At 36.6% G+C, this 18,492-nt stretch overlaps 1 protein-coding gene across 1 annotated transcript in view; it reads left to right on the top strand.

Moving 5' to 3' along the window:
* Tp53bp2 (tumor protein p53 binding protein 2) overlaps nt 1–18,492 on the top strand; it is a 56,412-nt gene that overhangs the window by 18,358 nt on the left and 19,562 nt on the right. The window contains exons 2-7 of the mRNA XM_046419122.2: nt 3,565–3,712; nt 8,586–8,699; nt 12,023–12,105; nt 15,504–15,605; nt 17,434–17,608; nt 18,243–18,424. Of these exons, the coding sequence (XP_046275078.1) occupies nt 3,565–3,712; nt 8,586–8,699; nt 12,023–12,105; nt 15,504–15,605; nt 17,434–17,608; nt 18,243–18,424 (804 nt within the window). The remainder of the gene's footprint in view (nt 1–3,564; nt 3,713–8,585; nt 8,700–12,022; nt 12,106–15,503; nt 15,606–17,433; nt 17,609–18,242; nt 18,425–18,492) is intronic.

Here is an 18,492-nt window from a genome sequence, read left to right as displayed (position 1 = left end):
AGGGTATATCATGAAGAAACTAGAGGACATGCTCTGATTTCAGAGTATATAGCTTTGCTGTAGACTGTATGCTAGACCATTTAGCAATACCTGAAAGAAAACTTATAATGAAAAGAGATAAGATGATGTACTGGGCAAAAATGTTACCCTAAAGACAGAACTAGTAGCAGTGACACACTTAGCACTGTGTGCTCTGAATTTGGAAAAGTCCTTGCCTGTATGCTGTCAAGGAAGAGGATGGTAAGATAAAATAGTGGTTGAGAGCTCAGGCCATGGAGGAAATCAGACTTGGGTTTGAATCTTGGCTTTGCCATTTAATGACTATGTGACCTGGGTAAGTCACTTAATCTCTTTGTGCTTCATTGTCTTCATCTGTAAAATGCAATGCTGTCTACAGGCTTTACATGTTGTGTGTTTATTATATGTCATGTAGTTCTAGATGCTGAAGATCCAGTACTTAACAAAGAAGTCCTTGACCTTTGTATGGGGCTTATACTGTAGTAGGGGAGACACATTAGAAAAATGAGTTAAATAAATAAATTACGTGGTATGTTTGTGACTGTGTCAAGCAGAGAAATCAGAGTGAACTAGGATGTGTGTGTGTGGGTGGTGGTGGTGCTGGAATTTTAGGTAAGCAAGCAGGGAAGCCTTAACTGAGAGGGTAACATTTGTGTAATGACATGAGACAAATAAGGAAGTGAGCTCTGCTGGCATGCAGGGAAGAGCATTCCAAATAGGAACAGCAAGTGCAGAGCTCCAAGGTGGGAACATGCTTGGCATATTTGTGGAACAGCAAGAAGCACACTGGTAGAGCAGAGTGGGAATGGGAAAGATAATGGGGGGGGGGCAGCCACAGGTGTGGACAGATGTGGACAGACCCCATGGGTCTGTTGTAGACCTTGTAATGTTGCCTTGACCCTGAAACCTGGTAAACACTTACTAAATGGTAACTATTAGGGAACTTAAAAGACTCTGAAAAAGTCTTAAAGACTTTCAGAGTGGTGGCCTTATTTAGGTGATCTTACTTCCCTGAGGCAGTCAAATTATGAACAAATTTGAGGTTCGAATCAGATCTGCCTAGGAATCTACAGAAATGTCACATTGTTGGCCTTGTATTGAAGACTTCAGTGTAATTACTAAAATCATTACAGAGCTAGTCGTCATACATGAAAGAAGAAATCGGGTCAGCTCATGCACTTGCTGTTCATAACAGTATTAATCCTATGGGGAAATGGACCCTTAAGTAGGATGGCATCTCTCATCATTCTTATTTGTAATTATACTTTTAAATAAATGAAGCTGTTTGTTTTCCAAAAAGTAAAAGACCAGATGTCTGTTAGGGTCTGAATTACTGTGGCTAATATTTCCTGCTGTAAGGGAAAAGAATAGAGGAAAGATCAGAAAAACAGAATTGTACCCTGACCTCTTCATTTCAGTAGCTAGGGAGATCACTTCTCTCAGTCTTTTTCTTCATTTCTAAAGAGAAAATAATACCTGCTCTGTTTATCTGAGAGTTGATGTAAGTTTGCAAGACTGTGTGTGAAAGTACTCTGAAAGATGAAGTATACAAAGGTAAGGGGCTATTATATTACATAATAGCCTTTTATTTGTTATACAGCATGTTTAGTATTTGGACTAAGTGTCCAGTATTTCTGTAATTTAATAAACATCTTCAAGTCTCATATTTACAATGAAAACAGTTTCTATTTTTGGAGTGATAAACTTCAAAGAAAGTTTGGTGTGGCTGGGGAGTATGAAGAAGTATTATTAGATACCAATGTGTAAATTATTTGTCTCCATCATTAGGTATGCCAAGTATTTTGGCCAGGGGAGCAGCAGGGGTGGAATTCTGTGAGCTTAGTTAATCTTTAGTTTTTCAAGTGATATTATCAAGGGTTTATGATTTTTTTGTGTAGCAGTTTTAAGTTCTGCCTTGTTGGCTAAATGAAGGACCTGGAACTATGTATCTCTATGTAGTACAGTTTATTAGAATGTGAAAAACCTGAGATAATTGGCATGAAAGCCTTTCACAATGGGAGTCTCTAGCTTTTCTTCTTTATTTTGTATTTTTTGTTGTAATGCTATTTACTTAATTTTTCTGGGTTACCTTGTATGTTACAGATGTTTGTGTGCATGGAGGAGATTTGGTTACAAAAAGTGGAGACTCAAACCACCTTAAGAAAACTTGGTTTTAGTGTAAGGAGGAGCTCCGAACCCACAGATGTTAGCTTTTCTCTGGGACATGTCTCCTTCTATTCTTACCTTATATTGTGGCCCCAGTCAGATGTTTTGGATAGTTTCTTTCATCATCATCCCTACTTGGATACTGCTATTTCATAAAGAAGCGCCTAACACAGCTTTCTCAGTTCTCAGTAATGGGTAGAGAAGTTTAAGGTGGCAGAGGGGTATTGAGTGACTGTTGGCAGATGCTGTGACTGCTATATATTATCCTTGTGTCATTATGAGCATATTGCAGATCCTACTTGTTCTTTTTTTTTCTTTTTTTGCAGTCATAAAAGCCCCACATTCCCCAATGTCTATCATAGTCTCATTAATTATTTTAAAAGACCATGTCCTGCCCATCAAGTTTATATTCCATAGCCTTTGCATTCCTTTCTTTGATTATAATTATTTTTACAGGATAAATTCTCACCATGGGATAATTCTTTCAAAAAAAATATTTTTTTAATCCTGATACATATTGGTTTTCATGAAGTGTAGGTACTCATGGAATTGAATGAGCATAGGGTTTATTAATTGCCATCAAAAGCTTATTTGATGTTTCACTTAGTTTCTTCAGCATTGGGAATTAACGGGTTTTTTTTAAAATTTGTGATGATTTAGTAGGTATGAAAATAATTGTTTAGTAGCATTGTTTTAAAGATACAGTGTTTATTTTTGCTTGAAGAAAGATTTTTAATAAGTGTAATCATCTGTTGGCCTGAATGTTTATATACAAGGTCAGGTAAGCATAATTAGCTCATCATTTCTACTTATGAATGAAATCTTAATACTTCAGAGTAGGTATTTAATTTGATTAAAACAGTTAAGTTTAAAAATTTTTTGGATAGGTAATACATGCACATAATAGGAAGATTAGATTTTCCTCTGGCTGTCTTCTGTTTTCTATTCTTCCCTTCAGAAGCAGCACATATTATATATATTCTAAGAGAGGCACATAAATAAATATAGGTATGATATTTTCTAATCAACTCTGAAAGAATTGATGAAAATATTTATTTTTAGTATGGTTCGGGGGCATTCCAGAATCTAATTATTGGGTAAACAATTTAGTATAAATAGAACTGTCAGAAGAGATTTGATTTGAAGTTTTGTGTGAATTGCTTTGACTATATCTGGGGTTCCAGGAGTTCTGCAGGCACTGCTGTGGAAGGGTGGGGATCCAGTTGACCATGTCAGATCCCCACCCTACTTTGGCAAAGGAGCAGCCAGACTGCTGTGCTGCATATTTGTGCTTCCAACTGGGATTTGTTCAGAGAAGGACTCTAAGGTGAATCCCACCCATGTAGATAGTACTGGTGACTATTGTGTTTCTATTTTCAGATGTTTCTGACAGTGTACCTTAGTAACAATGAGCAGCACTTCACAGAAGTTCCAGTTACTCCAGAGACGATATGCAGAGATGTGGTGGATCTGTGCAAAGAGCCTGGCGAGAGCGACTGCCATTTGGCTGAAGTGTGGTGTGGCTCCGGTATGAGACCAACTTTGTGCTTTAGTTCTGCTGTCTACTATTTTGGGGTTCTAGGAGTGGCACTGTGTGAACACTTACATTCATGCATAGATAAACTGTAGAAGAGCATGTCCTTCTGGGTGTAGTGTTCTCCATCCAGCTTTGTTTTGAAATTTTCTTTTTCTGCAGTAAGATGAAGACACTGTAGTACAAAATTAACAGGTCATAGGACAGATGGCTGACGTGCTAGGTGAAAGCTTCTGGGATGTTCTGGTCAAATGTATGGTGTTCAGAAGTAATTTTTGCATGTTTAGGCTCTACTTAGACATTTGAGACTTCTTGATTATCTTGCCCTCTCTTTCATTTTTAGGAAAGCTATTCAGTGCTGAGGAACTGTAGAGCAAGATGCAGTGATGATCTCGTAGGCAGTATTGTAAGCCTTGAAATCAATCCTTCAGGGTAGTTCTTTGGAGTTCTAAAATGGGGCATCCTTCCTTCTTTTGGCCCCATAGGAATTTGTAAACACGGGAATAATTTTCCCTCATTTGCCTTGTTCCTACACAGTCCTGGTCAACACTCATGGTTTTTCTTTTCCTCCTATTTGGGGTGCCAGGTGTCCTCAGAGTGAGGTACACACTGTGTTAATTGAGTTTGTTCCATTCATGGCCTCTGAATTCATCCTAGCCATCTCTTCTTATTAGGCAGGACCTTTTATTCATCTTTGGTTGACTTTTCTACATTTGCATGTTCTAAAAGCCTTTCTGCCCTCTCTCTGAATTACATTTTTTTCCCCTATACATAGAAGCCAGATAGACAATTTGCATAAAGAAGACCAAGTGATCTCTTATTAAAATAACAGTTTGGAGCGGGGTGTAGCTCAGTGGTAGAGCACTTGTCTAGTGTGCAACAGGCCTTGGGTTCAAGTCACTGAATTTGATCCTCAGCAGTACCTCCCCCATCTCCCCACTAAAAACCATATTCCTGCTTAAAGCTCTTTAGTCTCTTCTTTTCCACTTGGAATGAAATCCAAATTCTATCTTGAGATTGTAAAGACCTATGAATTTGTTGTCTTTGCTGTCATCTGGTGCCATTTCCTTTCTTGTCCCCTCGTGCAGCTTTTCAAATACTCTTTGAAGGTAAACTCCATTCCACCTTAGAGCCAGTGGCAGTAGGCTCCAAGTGCCTGTATTGCCCACCATCATTATTGCTCTTACTCTCAATTTTGCCATTGCTGGCTTCTGCTGGCCATTTTGATTCCAGCTAAAATGTTGACTTCCTCTGAGGGGCTTTTCCTGAACATCCTGTTAAAATAGCCTTGAAGTTAGTTCTCTGTTATATCATTCTAATTTAATATGAAGAATTCATGCTGGGCATGGTAGCGCATGCCTGTAATCCCAGCTGCATGGAAAGCTGAAGCAGGAGGATCATGAGATCAAAACCAGCCTTCGCAAAAGCAAGGCACTAAGCATCTGAGTGAGTCCCTGTCTCTAAATAAAATACAGAACATAGGGCTAGGGATGTGACTCAGTGGTTGAGTGCCCCTGAGTTCAATCCCTGGTACTCTTCCCCCCAAAAAAAGAATTCATGTCAGTCTGAGTTTTTGTGTGTATGTATTGGTCTATTGTCTTAATAATCTCTGTAGCCCCAAACATATTAGAGTATCAACTACCTGGAGAAGAGAGACCTGGTTTATCTTATTCTTTGCTTTTTCTCCTGCTCCAGGGGAATGCATGGCACCTAGTAGGAGCACATTAAATATATTTTAATTGAGTAAATGAAGTTCTAACTGCTCTTGGTTAACCTCCTTACATTACTCTTTTTTTTTTTTTTTTTGATACTGGGAATTGAACCCAGGGGTATTTAACCACTCAGCCCTTTTTGAATTTTATTTAGAGACAGGGTCTGCGTAGGACCTCACTAAATTGCTGAGGCTGGCTTTGAACTCATGATCCTTCTGCCTTAGCCTCCTGAGCTGCTGGGATTACAGATGTGCTCCACCACACCCAGCTGCTTTATACCTTTTTTTTTTTTTTCCTTAACCTTGCTGTATGCTTTACTGAGATAATTGAAACCATCCTTCCTCGGTATATCAGATTTTATCTGAACGTGTGCCCACCTTTTCTTCACATCTTAGGGGAAGAAGTGTTCTCTGTTCCAAAGTATTGGGGGAAGCTCTCAATTCCACCTACTTATTCCCTTTCTTCTCTGGTGCCTTGCTCAGTTGAGTTGAATAACCTATAGCTATGTGATGTTGATGTGTAAAGTTCTTCTTTTTCATAACTTTTTAATTAATTTTTTTTTAACAAAAATTTAAGAGTTTTTGTGGGGGCAGTGCTGGGGTTGAAACCCAGGACCTCATGCATTCTATGTAGTGCTCTACCACAGAGCCCTAGCCCCAACCCTAATTTAAAACAATTTAATGAGAACACCTGACTGTGTTCTGTTTATAAGAAGAGAAAAATGAACAGAGAGAATGGATGTCTGTTCTCCCAAGCCTACTCCCTGCTCGCTTGATGTAATCACTTAGGATTTAGCAGATAGCTTTTCAGACCCTTTTTCTGCATTTATTAAGTAACTTTAGAAATAATTTTGTGTTGTTTCTATTTTTTAATGTAAATAAGCATTTGTAGATATGTATTAGCATATTATTTTACCTTATAACATAGCCAGGAAGATCTTTTCAGATTAGTATGTATAAATTTATATCATTATTTTATCACATAATTTTCCATAATTTTCATAAACTACAGTTGCTCTGTTTCTTTATTCATGAACATTTATGTTAATTTTATTCTTGTTTTTATACACTCTGCAGTGAAAATCCTTTTAATAGACTCTTTTGATCGTGTGCCAGTTTTTCTCTAGGGTGAATACCAAGAAGTGGAATTATTGGGTTAAAGGTTCACATATTTAACAAAGAAATATATATTACCGTATTTCCCTCCATGAATATTCTTTCCACTTATTTTCAAAATTATTCCTCATCAACATTTACAATATTTTAATTTTTTCTGATAGCTGAAAACTAGTCCTTGGTTTAAATTTGCATTTTTCTGATTACCAGTAAGGTTGCCCATCTTTTCATTTGTTTATTGGCCATTTGGGTTTCTCTTTTTTTCATATTGGTTCTTTATATACTTTGCTCATAATTCCTTTGGCTTTTGCCTTTCCTTCTTGATTGTAGGCTTTAAGGAAAAAACTATTCTTGATCTCAGGCTTTTTTGTGTTTGATTTGAAGTAAACATCTCTTACTCCAAATTTGTAAAGGTATTCTATTATTTTATTCTGTAAGTGTTAAAGCTCCTACTCTCCCTTCTTGATTCCTTCTTTCTCTTTCCATTTTCTTACTATTCACTCATATATTAGTGAGCATTTCTTCAATACCTATTGTATGTTCAATTTTGAGAGATACAGAGATGAAAGTTTCTGCCTTTGAGTGTCTTATGGTGCAGAAGAAGAAAGAAGTATCAGATGACAGTTGTATTACATTTCAATAACTGCCAAAATGGGTGTGCTCCATCTGTTGAACAGGGTGTCAGGGACATGTCAGGAATAGCATGTCCAGTGTCACACAGGCGGAAATGTCAAAGATAGGAGATAGAGTGAAAGATGTTCATAGGGAGTTTTGAGAACCTTTGAAGTTTCTATTAGTTTGGGCAGGTTAGCACCTGATCTTTTGCTGTCACAGGGCTACCAGAACCTTTGTTCCCGTACCTCATAAAAGAGGCCTTATCCTCCAGGGCAGTACTATATGGCCTGGAAGTTAATTTAACTTCTCTGAATTCTCTCTTTGCTCTAGGGACCTGAAGATTTTCCTTCCTTTCTTAAGAGGTGTGTGTGTGGGGTGTGTGTGTGTGTGTGTGTGTGTCTGTGTGTGTTTTGTGATGGAGAGTGGAGAGTCTACTCAGAATTTCTTTTGGAGGCATTCTTCTCAGATGTGGGTGTTTTCCTCTTAGAATTTATATAGTTTCTAGAAGGGGATTATCTGTGTCAACTCGGTATGTTTCATTACTGAAAGTAAAACTAGAACTACATGTTGTTTTTTCCAACCAGGCTGATTAAGTTCAGGGTTTATTCACAAAATTGGCTGCTGAATGCTTGGCTGCCCCATTCTCTGTCCATGTTATTTATTTAAGGCACTGAGATACTGTCTTTGATTACTGATAAGTGTGTGTAGTTTTTTAGGCTATTTCAGCATTCTTATATTTAATTATATTGCCATTGATTTGTAAGCAGTTGTCTTTTCAAACTCTGCATTTGCTTTTTTAATCCACCTTCCTTTCCTGAGATGTGAAGATTTTTTGAGTTGAACTCAGATGGGTTCTCTGGAAGCTTCCAGAAAAGTTCTGAAAACTGGCATTCTCACTAGTAGAGGGTCCAAATAGATATATTTTCACCATAATGAATATCCTTTATTTGAAAATGGATCTGACTTTTTTACATTAAATTATAATTAGAAGTAGCCTGTATTAAAGACTGTAATTGAAAAAATAAGACTAGGCTTTTTAGAAAGTTGCTTCTAAATTTTACCTTTGTATACTTAGGAAATCAAAACATTAATGTTAGGAGGGACCCTGTTCTAATAGGTTACAGAAATGTTCAAAATCCACAGAGGTTAAATGGCATGGCTACAATGAATAAGAGCTTGCTGGATTAGACTGAAGCTCTTGATAGCTGGCTTAATACCTTCCTCTTTCTAGTCTTTCACCTTGGCTTGACTGATTGTAAGTGTAGAAAATCTATGAAGCTTTATTTTCGAAGAGCTTCTGAAAGAAAAAAATGTCTGAGGATGCTAAGTATTTCCTATATAGGTAATGTATAGTTTGTATCAATGATATATAGTATGTTTTATCTTTATTTTAATTGTAGAAATGTGATTTCTCATTTCTTTTAGAACGTCCAGTTGCTGATAATGAGAGAATGTTTGATGTTCTTCAACGATTTGGAAGTCAGAGAAGTGAAGTTCGTTTCTTCCTTCGTCACGAACGCCACCCTGGCAGGGACGTGGGTAGGTAGCGTTCTGTGAACCATAACAGATATTTGAGCATGTGTTTTGTGCATTGCAGTAGCTGGGGGAGAGGTGACACGTGATGGGAAGCCAGGTAATTTGAGAGATGAAGGAAAGGTTAGAAAGTTGAAATATGGAAATGGAAGGAGACCCTCATTGTTACACAAAATTACATATAAGAGGTTGTGAGGGAATGGGAAAAAAACAAGGAGAGAAATGAGTTACAGTAGATGGAGTAGAGAGAGAAGATGGGAGGGGAGGGGAGGAGGGATAGTAGAGGATAGGAAAGGTAGCAGAATACAACAGTAGTACTAATATGACATTATGTAAAAATGTGGATGTGTAACCGATGTGATTCTGCAATCTCTATTTGGGGTAAAAATGGGAGTTCATAACCCACTTGAATCTAATGCATGAAATATGATATGTCAAGAGCTTTGTAATGTTTTGAACAACCAATAAAAAAAAAAGGGGGAAAAGAAAAGAAAGTTGAAATAGTGGGGATAGACTGTTTTTCTAAGACCTGTGAGTGGGGAGACAAAAGGATATGGTTTTGTTTGAAGGTGGGAGAAATTTGACTATTGTTTTTTAGGTGCATGAGAAGGAGGCAGTTGAGCAGGAGGTTGAAGTTCTGAGAGGGATGGAGTAGCTGGTAGTAAGACTTCTGAGGAGGTGCTTCCACAGCGCTGCTGGAGAGACTCCTCTTAGGCAAGAGGAAGGATCCCTTGAACACTAATAGAAAGAAAACTGGGGCAGCTGCAGTTAAATTTATGCATTTTGGGGGAGCAAATGAAGGGGTTTCTCATCTTGAAAATGGGTTTTCTCTGTGATGAGAAGTAAAGTCACCTGAAAGTGACAGTGGTGGACCTAGGGCAGCAATTGAAGCTATTGTGGAGAAGAGAAAAGTGTGTTTACTTGGGAAACCAGCCCTGAGGCCCACTGAAATGAGAGATGCTGAGACCATGTGTGGTTTTTCTCTAGTTGTACTTTAAAACTCAAGTGGTTTACGAGAGGAAAAGACAGTTGGATTGTTCCAAATTTGGGGTTTTGCCAGACAAACTCAATGGAAGCTCATGGGACAAGGGAGAATGTGGTATTGGCAAGGTGACATCTAACCTGGGTGGGGAAGAGGTGAAGATAGGAGGGGCAGTGGGGAAAGAGTAGATGGGGCCCAGAGATCGAAAGTCTCAATTTGATTAATGAGCTGGCATAGTAAAAGGAATCGAGATGGGTAGAAAGTTTGAATTTAAAATTTCAAAGGTACAACACTTTTAGGTGAAATCATCTCCGGTTGGACCCTGAAATGAGCCTGAATTAGAATGGAAAAAATTTTGGCTATAGAACTGAGAGGCTAGTTTTGGGGTAGTAGAATGTTCCAGAATAAAGGCAGGACTTGAAGCTAGAAAGAAAGTGGAGTCAGGTGATCACTTACTGACCAAGGGTTGTGACCAGGGTTTACAGATGATAGTAAGAAGGAGAGGGTAGAAGATAATACATTGGGTAGAGAGATATGAGCTGGAAATAGTCCTAGACATTAAAGGCATGGCCATCCCTAGGACCTTGGAGGTCTTGTAGTTTGTGGAAAAAGGAGCAGCTTCAGTTCTGGGATCATCAGGCAGTACTGTTCTCAGTGGGAATCCATGGGTAAAAGCCGGATTACTAAGTATTTCCAAAAATGGTAGAATTTACAAAAATGGAAAGTTAAGGACAATTTTCTTGGGATTAAGGATGTAGGTAATATGTTAATTAGTGGACTGTTGTTTTAATATAAGTGTCCATATGGCACCTGACTATTAAAAATGATTAAATTTAGAGGAGGGCACAGAATTGACCTAGGTCTTCTCTACTCTGGATGAGAAGTGCTGATACTTAGGGGTTAAGTGACGTCAGAGACTACACACCTAGAGGCAGAGCCAGGAGTGGAACCTGAGTCACCTTGACCAGGCTGACTTACGTGCCTTTCAGTGGTATCTGTATGCATGTTTTTTTCTTTAAGCTTTTTTTTTTTTTTAATTGGCATTTGAATCTTATTTTTTTCATTCTTTATTTACATTACTACATACATCCTTTTCTAGTTAATAAGTCGAATTTTGTCTGTTCATCTTCCAGTTGAAATATTTTGCTGTGTAGTACCGAGTAAATTATTAAATAGTCTCCCAATAGTGCAATATGCAATTTCAGCATGGTGTGTAATGTGAGACATGCAATCTGAAGATAAAAGAGATGTTTCACTTTGTTGCAAAACACCAGTGCCACACAGTGTTTAGATTGGGATAAAGCAGGATTGCTTTTCATTCTCCTGTAAGAAGGTGTTAATTTACCCTGTTTAGTCCAGACTTCTAGATTAAAAGGAAACTGTTACCATGTTTATGGCTATTGTTTATTATTTTTTCAATTGAACTTGGACCTATGACTTATAATGTGTATGAAATTAGTTTTAAAGCTCTTGCTTTAATTACGCAACTGCTTATGTTAAGGAAAAACTGGTTAAGTACTTTCTTCTTTGAGGCAGCAAAGAAAGTAATTATTCTTAAATTGTATTTGATTTTTTCTTGCAGAAATATTGTGATAGATTATCTGAGCTATTCCATTAGAGAATCAGCAATATTTAAAAAATAAAGCTAATATGTTAGAGTTATGTGTGTGTGTGATACTTGACTCTGAGGATGAATATGTTTATGTTTTGACATGAGAATTTTTGCTAAGCTTTTTGGCAAAAGACATTTGATTCAAAGAAATGTGAATTCTTGGAATAAAATTTAATAATTTTTAAAATTTAATAATTTTTCTAATTCAGGGAATTACAGGTATAGCTTAATTTATTTAAAAGTTCTCTTTTTTGATCTTATTTCTTATAACATGAATTAATTATTTTTCCTTTTATGATGCATTCTTATAACATGAGTTATAAATACTGTTAAGGTACAAAGATGGATCAGTTTAATTTTTAGTTATTTCTTTGAATGAAGCCCTTTTTGATTTCACTACTGAGTAGCTAAATTGAGAAGTAGATGAGTAACTATCAGCAGTTGACATGAATGACCCATAGTCTGAAGCATGTTAATTTTATCTATTTTTCCACTGTTCGTCTTGTGAATAGGTGTGATACTCCTTAGTGCTAGTAATTATTCACAGTTCTATGTAATTGATTTTCCAAAGTAGGCTGGTGTAAAATCTTAACTCCATTGTTATTAGAATATATTTTAAGTGTTCATTCAACTTAAGTATCAAAGAACAACAATAACAGAACTCTCAAATGAAATACTGACAAAAGAGTATTTGTCAACTAGTGTTAATGCATAGTTTTTGAATTTTGTGCTTAGTGAGCGGACCAAGATCTCAGGATCCAAGTCTGAAAAGAAATGGTGTAAAAATTCCTGCTGAACATCGAAGAAAGGAGAATGGCGTAAGTGGTTGTTTTTATACTAATAATATATGCAACAGTATTACTTTTTTAACCTTTAAATCTTAATCACTGTTACTTTGTTAATAGTGGTTAAGAATGGGCCTTTTTAAAGGTTATTTTAAATTTTATGGAAATTTTTAATGATTTCTACATGGCTATCATATAAGTTAGATGCTGAATATATTGTAAATTTGTAACAAAATAAATGCAGAACAAGTTCAAGGAAGTATTTTTTTCCTTTGATTTTTTTTTTTTTGTTGCTAAAAATCACTTTTGGAAAAGTAGAAAATTTATGAGAATGCTCTGGCTATTGTTTATGAATTTAAGCGAGTATCTCAGTATACCTGGAAGATGTTTCTTTTTAGAGCTCAAAAATTTTAATTCCATTAGGGATTAGCTAAAATTACCTTTCTCCACTTTATAGCAAATTTACATTAGAATGTAGATTATGTAAAAATTATTTTAAAACTCTGTTAAAGTATAATTGACACGCAATAAACTGCACATATTTGAAGTGTACAATTTGATGCGTTAGACGCCAGATTCAGTCCCCAGTACTGCTGAAAAAAGTGCATAATTTAAGTTGTGGCATACATATTACCTATGAAGCCATCACTAGAATGATGATAATGAAAGTATCCAGCACCCCCAAAAGTTTCTTCATATCTTTTTATAATTCATTCCTTATGCTTCCATCTCAGTCTTCAAGAAATTTTAGTGGGTCAGTTTATTGTCACTACAAATTAATTTTATCAAATGGAATCATCTGGTATCTACTCTTTTTTATTTCACTCAGCATAATTTAGGTTTATTCACATTGTTGCATGTAGCAATAGTTAATTCCTCTTTCTTGCTGAGAGGTGGTATTCTGTTGTCTGGATATAGCACAATTCTTTTACCCTTTTGGATTGTTCCAGTTTTGGGCTATTTTACATGAAGCTGCTGTGAATATTTGGGTATAAGTCTTTATGTGACAAATGCTTTTAATTCTTTTGAATAAATACTTAGTGGAATAGTTAATCGTATAGTAGGTGTATATTAACTTTCTAAGAAAGTGCCAAATTGTTCTCAAAAGTGATTGTATTTTGTTACATTCCAACCAATGGTATCATCAGTCTTTTTAATTTTAACCATTCTAATATATGTGTAATAGTATTGCATTGTGGTTTTAATTTATATTTCTCTAAAGAATAATGATTTTGGGCATATTTTCATATGCTTATTTGCCCTCCTTAGATCTTCTTTGATGAAATATTTGTTAAACTCTTTTATTCATTTGTTTTCCTTATTGAGTTGTTTACATTCTTGTTGAGTTTGAGAGTTCTTTATAGTCTAGATCCAAAATTTTTATCAGATGTTTGGTTTTCAATTTTTTTTTTCCAGCAAGTGACTTGTCCTCCCTCTCCCCACTCCTCACAGTGCTGCTTGCTGATCAAACCCAGATATTTGTGCCCTCCTGTCCCGCTTTTGAGGCTGGGGTGGGATCTTATGCTATTGCCCAGGCTAGTCTTGAACTCTGGATTTAAATGATCCTCCCACTTTAGCTTCCCAAGTAACTGGGATGGCAGAGGCATGCCAGCATGGTGGTTTGTCTTTTTTTTTTTTTAAACAAACAACAACAACAAAAAAACTCCCAGTGCCTTGTTGAAGAACAGAAGTTCTTAATTTTGGTGAAGTACAGTTGATTTCCTTTCTTTTTTTTGTAGCAGGAATTGAACCCAGGGGTGCTTCCAAGCCACATGCCCAGCCATTGTTATGTTTTATTTTGAGACAGGGCCTTGCTAAGTTGCTTAGGGCCTTGCTAAATTGCTGAGGATGGCTTTGGACTTGCGATCCCCCTGCCTCAGCCTCCTGAGCTGCTGGGATTATAGGCCTACCAAAGTGCCTGGCTTTTTTTTTTTTTTTTTTTTTTTTTTTAATGGAGCATACTTTTGATGTTGTACCTACTCTTTACCTAAGCAAGGTTACAGTTATTTTTCTTTTGTTTTCTTCTAGAAGTTTTGTACTTTTAGGTTTCATGTTTAAATCTATTATCACTTTAAAATTAATATTTGAATGAGCATCAGTGTTCATTTGCTTTTTGCATATGGATATTCAGTTGTACAAGCAATATTTTTTGAAAAGCCTTTCTTATTTGCTTTTGGACCTTTATCAGTTGCCCCAGGAATTTGTGGTTCTGTTTTGTTCTTTGTATTTGTTTCATTGATTTACTTGTCTGTCTTGACATTAGTTCTACACTGTATTGGTTATTGGTACTTCATAAGTATTCAAATTGGGTAGTGTAAGTTCTCCAACCTACTTACCAATTTGTTTTGGCTATCCTAGGTACTTTGCACTTCCATATGAATTTTAGAATCAGTTTATCAACTTTTACAAAAATGCTTGCTGGCATGTGGATTGGAATTCGGTTGCTCTAAAGATCAGTTTGGGGCCAGGCACAGTTATATGCATCTATAAAACCCAGTAACTATGGATGCTGAGGCAGGAGGATTGCAAGTTCAAATTCAAGGCCAGCCTGGGGAACTTAGGGAGACTCTGCCTCAGAATAAAAAGTACAAAAGTTTGGAGATATAGGTCAGTGGTAGAGTATTCCTGGGATCAGTCTCCAGTATAGCAAAGAAAAAAAAATTGTAAAGAATTGCCATATTGATAATACTGAATGTTTCAGTTTATAAACATGTATATCCATTTTTTTAGGTCTTTCAGCAGTGCGTTGAAATTTTTTATTGTTTAAGATTGTTTAAGTCTTGTACATCTGTTAAATGTATCCCTGTATACTTCATTTTGAAGTTACTGTAAATGATATTTAAATTTTTTCAATATTGTCTGTCAGTAAAAGCAGTTAAACTTCTTCCTTACCAATCAGGATTCGGTTTATTTCTCATTTTTATTGCACTGGCTAGATACTATAGGGTAGTGTTGAATAGAGAGTGGATTTCCAACTACCAAACAGTTGGTAGTTTGACATGATAGGTTACCTAAAGATAACCTAGTGATACCTAGTGATAACCCATTGTATCTTGGATTTTTTTTAGTGCTAATATATTTTTAAGTGATGTTCTGATGATTGTATTCTAGGTTTGCTGCCATTGTCCCAGTACTGTGTTTAAAATGAGCAAACATTACAATCCTAATATAAATTAACTATAGAACAAGTAATTCTAAATTTTTCCATTTATTTTCCTAACTTAAAAGATTGTTGGTATGTATATTAGTATGCCTTACATCTTAAGTCATTGTGGTGAATATGAATGTAAAAATTAATGGTCTGTTTAACATTATGAAAAAAGTGGCTAACTGATATTGTCATGATTGGTTCAGATGAAGCTTATAAATAGATGTTTGGGGAGGACTCTTTGTGATCATCTAATAGTAATTTGGATTGTATGTATTTGTAGGTTCATAGTCCTAGAATGGACCTGACTCTTGCTGAACTTCAAGAAATGGCATCTCGACAGCAGCAACAGATTGAGGCTCAGCAACAAATGCTGGCTACGAAGGTAATGTCTTATTTTCAAAGATCTAATAGGTTACTATTGTTAATGTGTATGAAAAGCTGCTTGTGGTCTGTTAAATCCAAAGTGTTTCATTTTGCAGAAGTCTTTGTGTCATCCCTGTTATTAAAGATCTTCCTAATCCCTAATTTTGATCAAAGTTAACCATCTTGTGTGGGTTTCAGTAACATAGGAAAGTCATAAAGAGCTTTTCACCTTGCCACTAGGATCTAACCTGGCCTGTAGCAGGAGTAAGTTTTACAGATGCTGACACTGTCCCCTTATGCTGCTTGGCACCAATAAGAGACTGCTTCCTTAATTTGGGGACATTACCCACAAACTAATCTTAGTCCTGTCCTTGAATGAGGAAAATTATTTTAAGAAGTTTCTTCATTACCATCAAAACCATTTTCACTGTTGCTTCTCCTGCGTAGGCTTCTAGTCTAAACCAGATACCATCAAACTTTTCTTGTTAAAGAGCTATATAGTTAAGCCAGGTGCGGTGGTACATGCCTGTAATCCCAGCGGCTAGGGAGGCTGAGGCAGGAGGATCACAAGTTCAAAGCCAGCCTCAGCAAAAGCAAGGTGCTAAGCAACTTAGTGAGACCCTGTCTCTAATGAAAATACAAAATAAGGCTGGGGACATGGCTCAGAGTTCGAGTGCCCTGGAGTTCAATCCCTGATACCCAAAAAGAAAAAAAAAAGAGCTACATAGTTAAATATCTTAGGCTTTGTAAGCTATGGCTGCCTCTGTACTAGTTACTCAACTTTGCTATTCAAGCAGCCACAAATGGGTGTGGCTGTGTTCCAGTAAAATTTCACTTACAAAAATAGCAACTGAATTTGGCCATCAGGCTGTAGTTTGCAAACCCCTGGTCTAAACACTCAGTATCCTTAGCCAGCGAGTCTTTCAGTGACTGAAGTAGATAGTTGGTAGTTTGACATGAAAGGTTACCTAGTAGGCTTTGAAGTAATAAGGATTTTTTTTCTCCCCGAAGTGCAGGATTTGAATGCAGCGCCTTGCACATGGTAGGCAAGCTCTCTACCACTGTGCTATATCCCCAGCCCTGGTCAGGAATTTTTTCTTTGCTTTTGCAGTGCTAGGGATTGAATCCAGGGGTGCTCTACCACTGATACACATCTATGCCCTTTTTGTTTTTTTATTCAGAACAAGGTCTTGCAAGTTGCCCAAACTAGCCTTGTAATTTTTCTTCTTTAGCCTCCTAAAGTGCTGGCATTATAGGCATGTGCTGTTGTGCCCAGCTAGCCAGGGATTCTTCAAGGCAATTGTCAAAAAATGTACATTTTCTATTTCATTTAATCCTCAGTACAGTAACTAGTTACTATCTATCATATCCATTATATAAAGAAAGAAACAGATTTGTTTTCTTGGTGAAGCTATATAATTTGCCCAGGTAATATGGCTAAGCTTGGGTTTGAATCTAAACTCAAATCCACATCCTGTGCATTTAACTGCTTTCCCATTCTGTGCATTTAACTGCCTTCCCATTCAGCATGAGTTTCTTCTTAAAGTTGTAACAAAACTTTATGAAAACTAGTTCAAAGATTACTGCTTGTTTGCTATATTAGAGCCACTTGGTTAAAAAATGTTGTTTTTAGAGATTCTGAGGTGGGTTCAAGAGTGTCCGTGTTGAACAAACCTCCAGGGTGATTTTGATGGCAGCATATAGTTTACATAGTAAGGGTAGAACAGTGTTATAGGTACACCTTAATCTCAGCATCCAAGGATTGTGGTTAGATGATTTTGAAGTTAGTGGCATACCTGTTTAAAATGATATGCCTGATTGTTGTTTTTTTTTTTAATCATCTTTAGGAACAGCGCTTGAAGTTTTTAAAACAACAAGATCAGCGTCAACAGCAACAAGCTGCGGAGCAGGAGAAACTAAAGAGGCTAAAAGAAATAGCTGAGAGTCAGGAAGCCAAGCTAAAAAAAGTGAGAGCACTTAAAGGCCACGTGGAACAGAAGAGGCTAAGCAATGGGAAACTTGGTGAGTTGTTTACAGTAGGTTTGCTTTAATACCAAAGGCTACATGTTAAGCTGTTTCAGCGTAAGAAATCAATTTGGTGTAAAAAGTTTACTTACATTTGTAGTAAATGAATCTTTGTAGATAACCTTAAAAGGAAATTTTTTTTTTAAAGCATAATTCACTTCAGTTTTGATATTGCAAGCTCCTCTCAATTGAATCCAGCACTGGATGTTATCAATAAAGTTTTTAAATTACCTCTGGAAAATATGGTAATTTTTTTCTTTATTTCTTGACTAAGAATTTGATGAAAAAAAAATAATTTGTTGAAGATCAGGAATTTTATTTATATAAAAGCTCTATCTATTACTATACAATTTTAATTAAAATGTTTGTGGTCCAGTAGCTTCATCTACTATTACGAAGTTGAGAATAAAAGTCCTGAAGTCTGCAAATTCTACAAATGTCTGCACTGAGATAGAAGCATAGACCTTTTAGAGTTGTCTGTGTTGATTTTGGTGGCTTTCGAAAAGAAATAGGTTGATTTTAGGGCATTTTGAAAGATTACTTACTGTTACAAAATTTATTGTAAAGACTGATTGCCTGGGAAGTTGTCCATTCTTTTTCTTTTCAACTCTGATTATTGTTCTCTACCTAGTGGAGGAAATTGAACAAATGAACAGTCTGTTCCAGCAAAAACAGAGGGAACTCGTTCTAGCAGTGTCAAAAGTAGAGGAACTTACAAGGCAGCTGGAGATGCTCAAGAGTGGCAGGATTGACGGCCACCATGACAACCAGTCAGCTGTGGCTGAGCTGGATCGCCTCTACAAGGAACTGCAGGTACACCATAGCTGCTTACTAAATGCAGTATGAGCTCCTTTCCAGAAACAGAGTTGTCTATAGAAGTG

Source organism: Marmota monax, unplaced genomic scaffold (assembly GCF_021218885.2).
Source record: "Marmota monax isolate L192 unplaced genomic scaffold, Marmota_monax_Labrador192_F-V1.1 WCK01_AAM20220418_F8-fsc00153, whole genome shotgun sequence".
In the NCBI taxonomy this organism is placed as follows: domain Eukaryota; kingdom Metazoa; phylum Chordata; class Mammalia; order Rodentia; family Sciuridae; genus Marmota; species Marmota monax.
The sequence above is the reverse complement of the archived record's forward strand: the minus strand, read 5'-3'. Positions and strand labels throughout refer to the sequence as shown.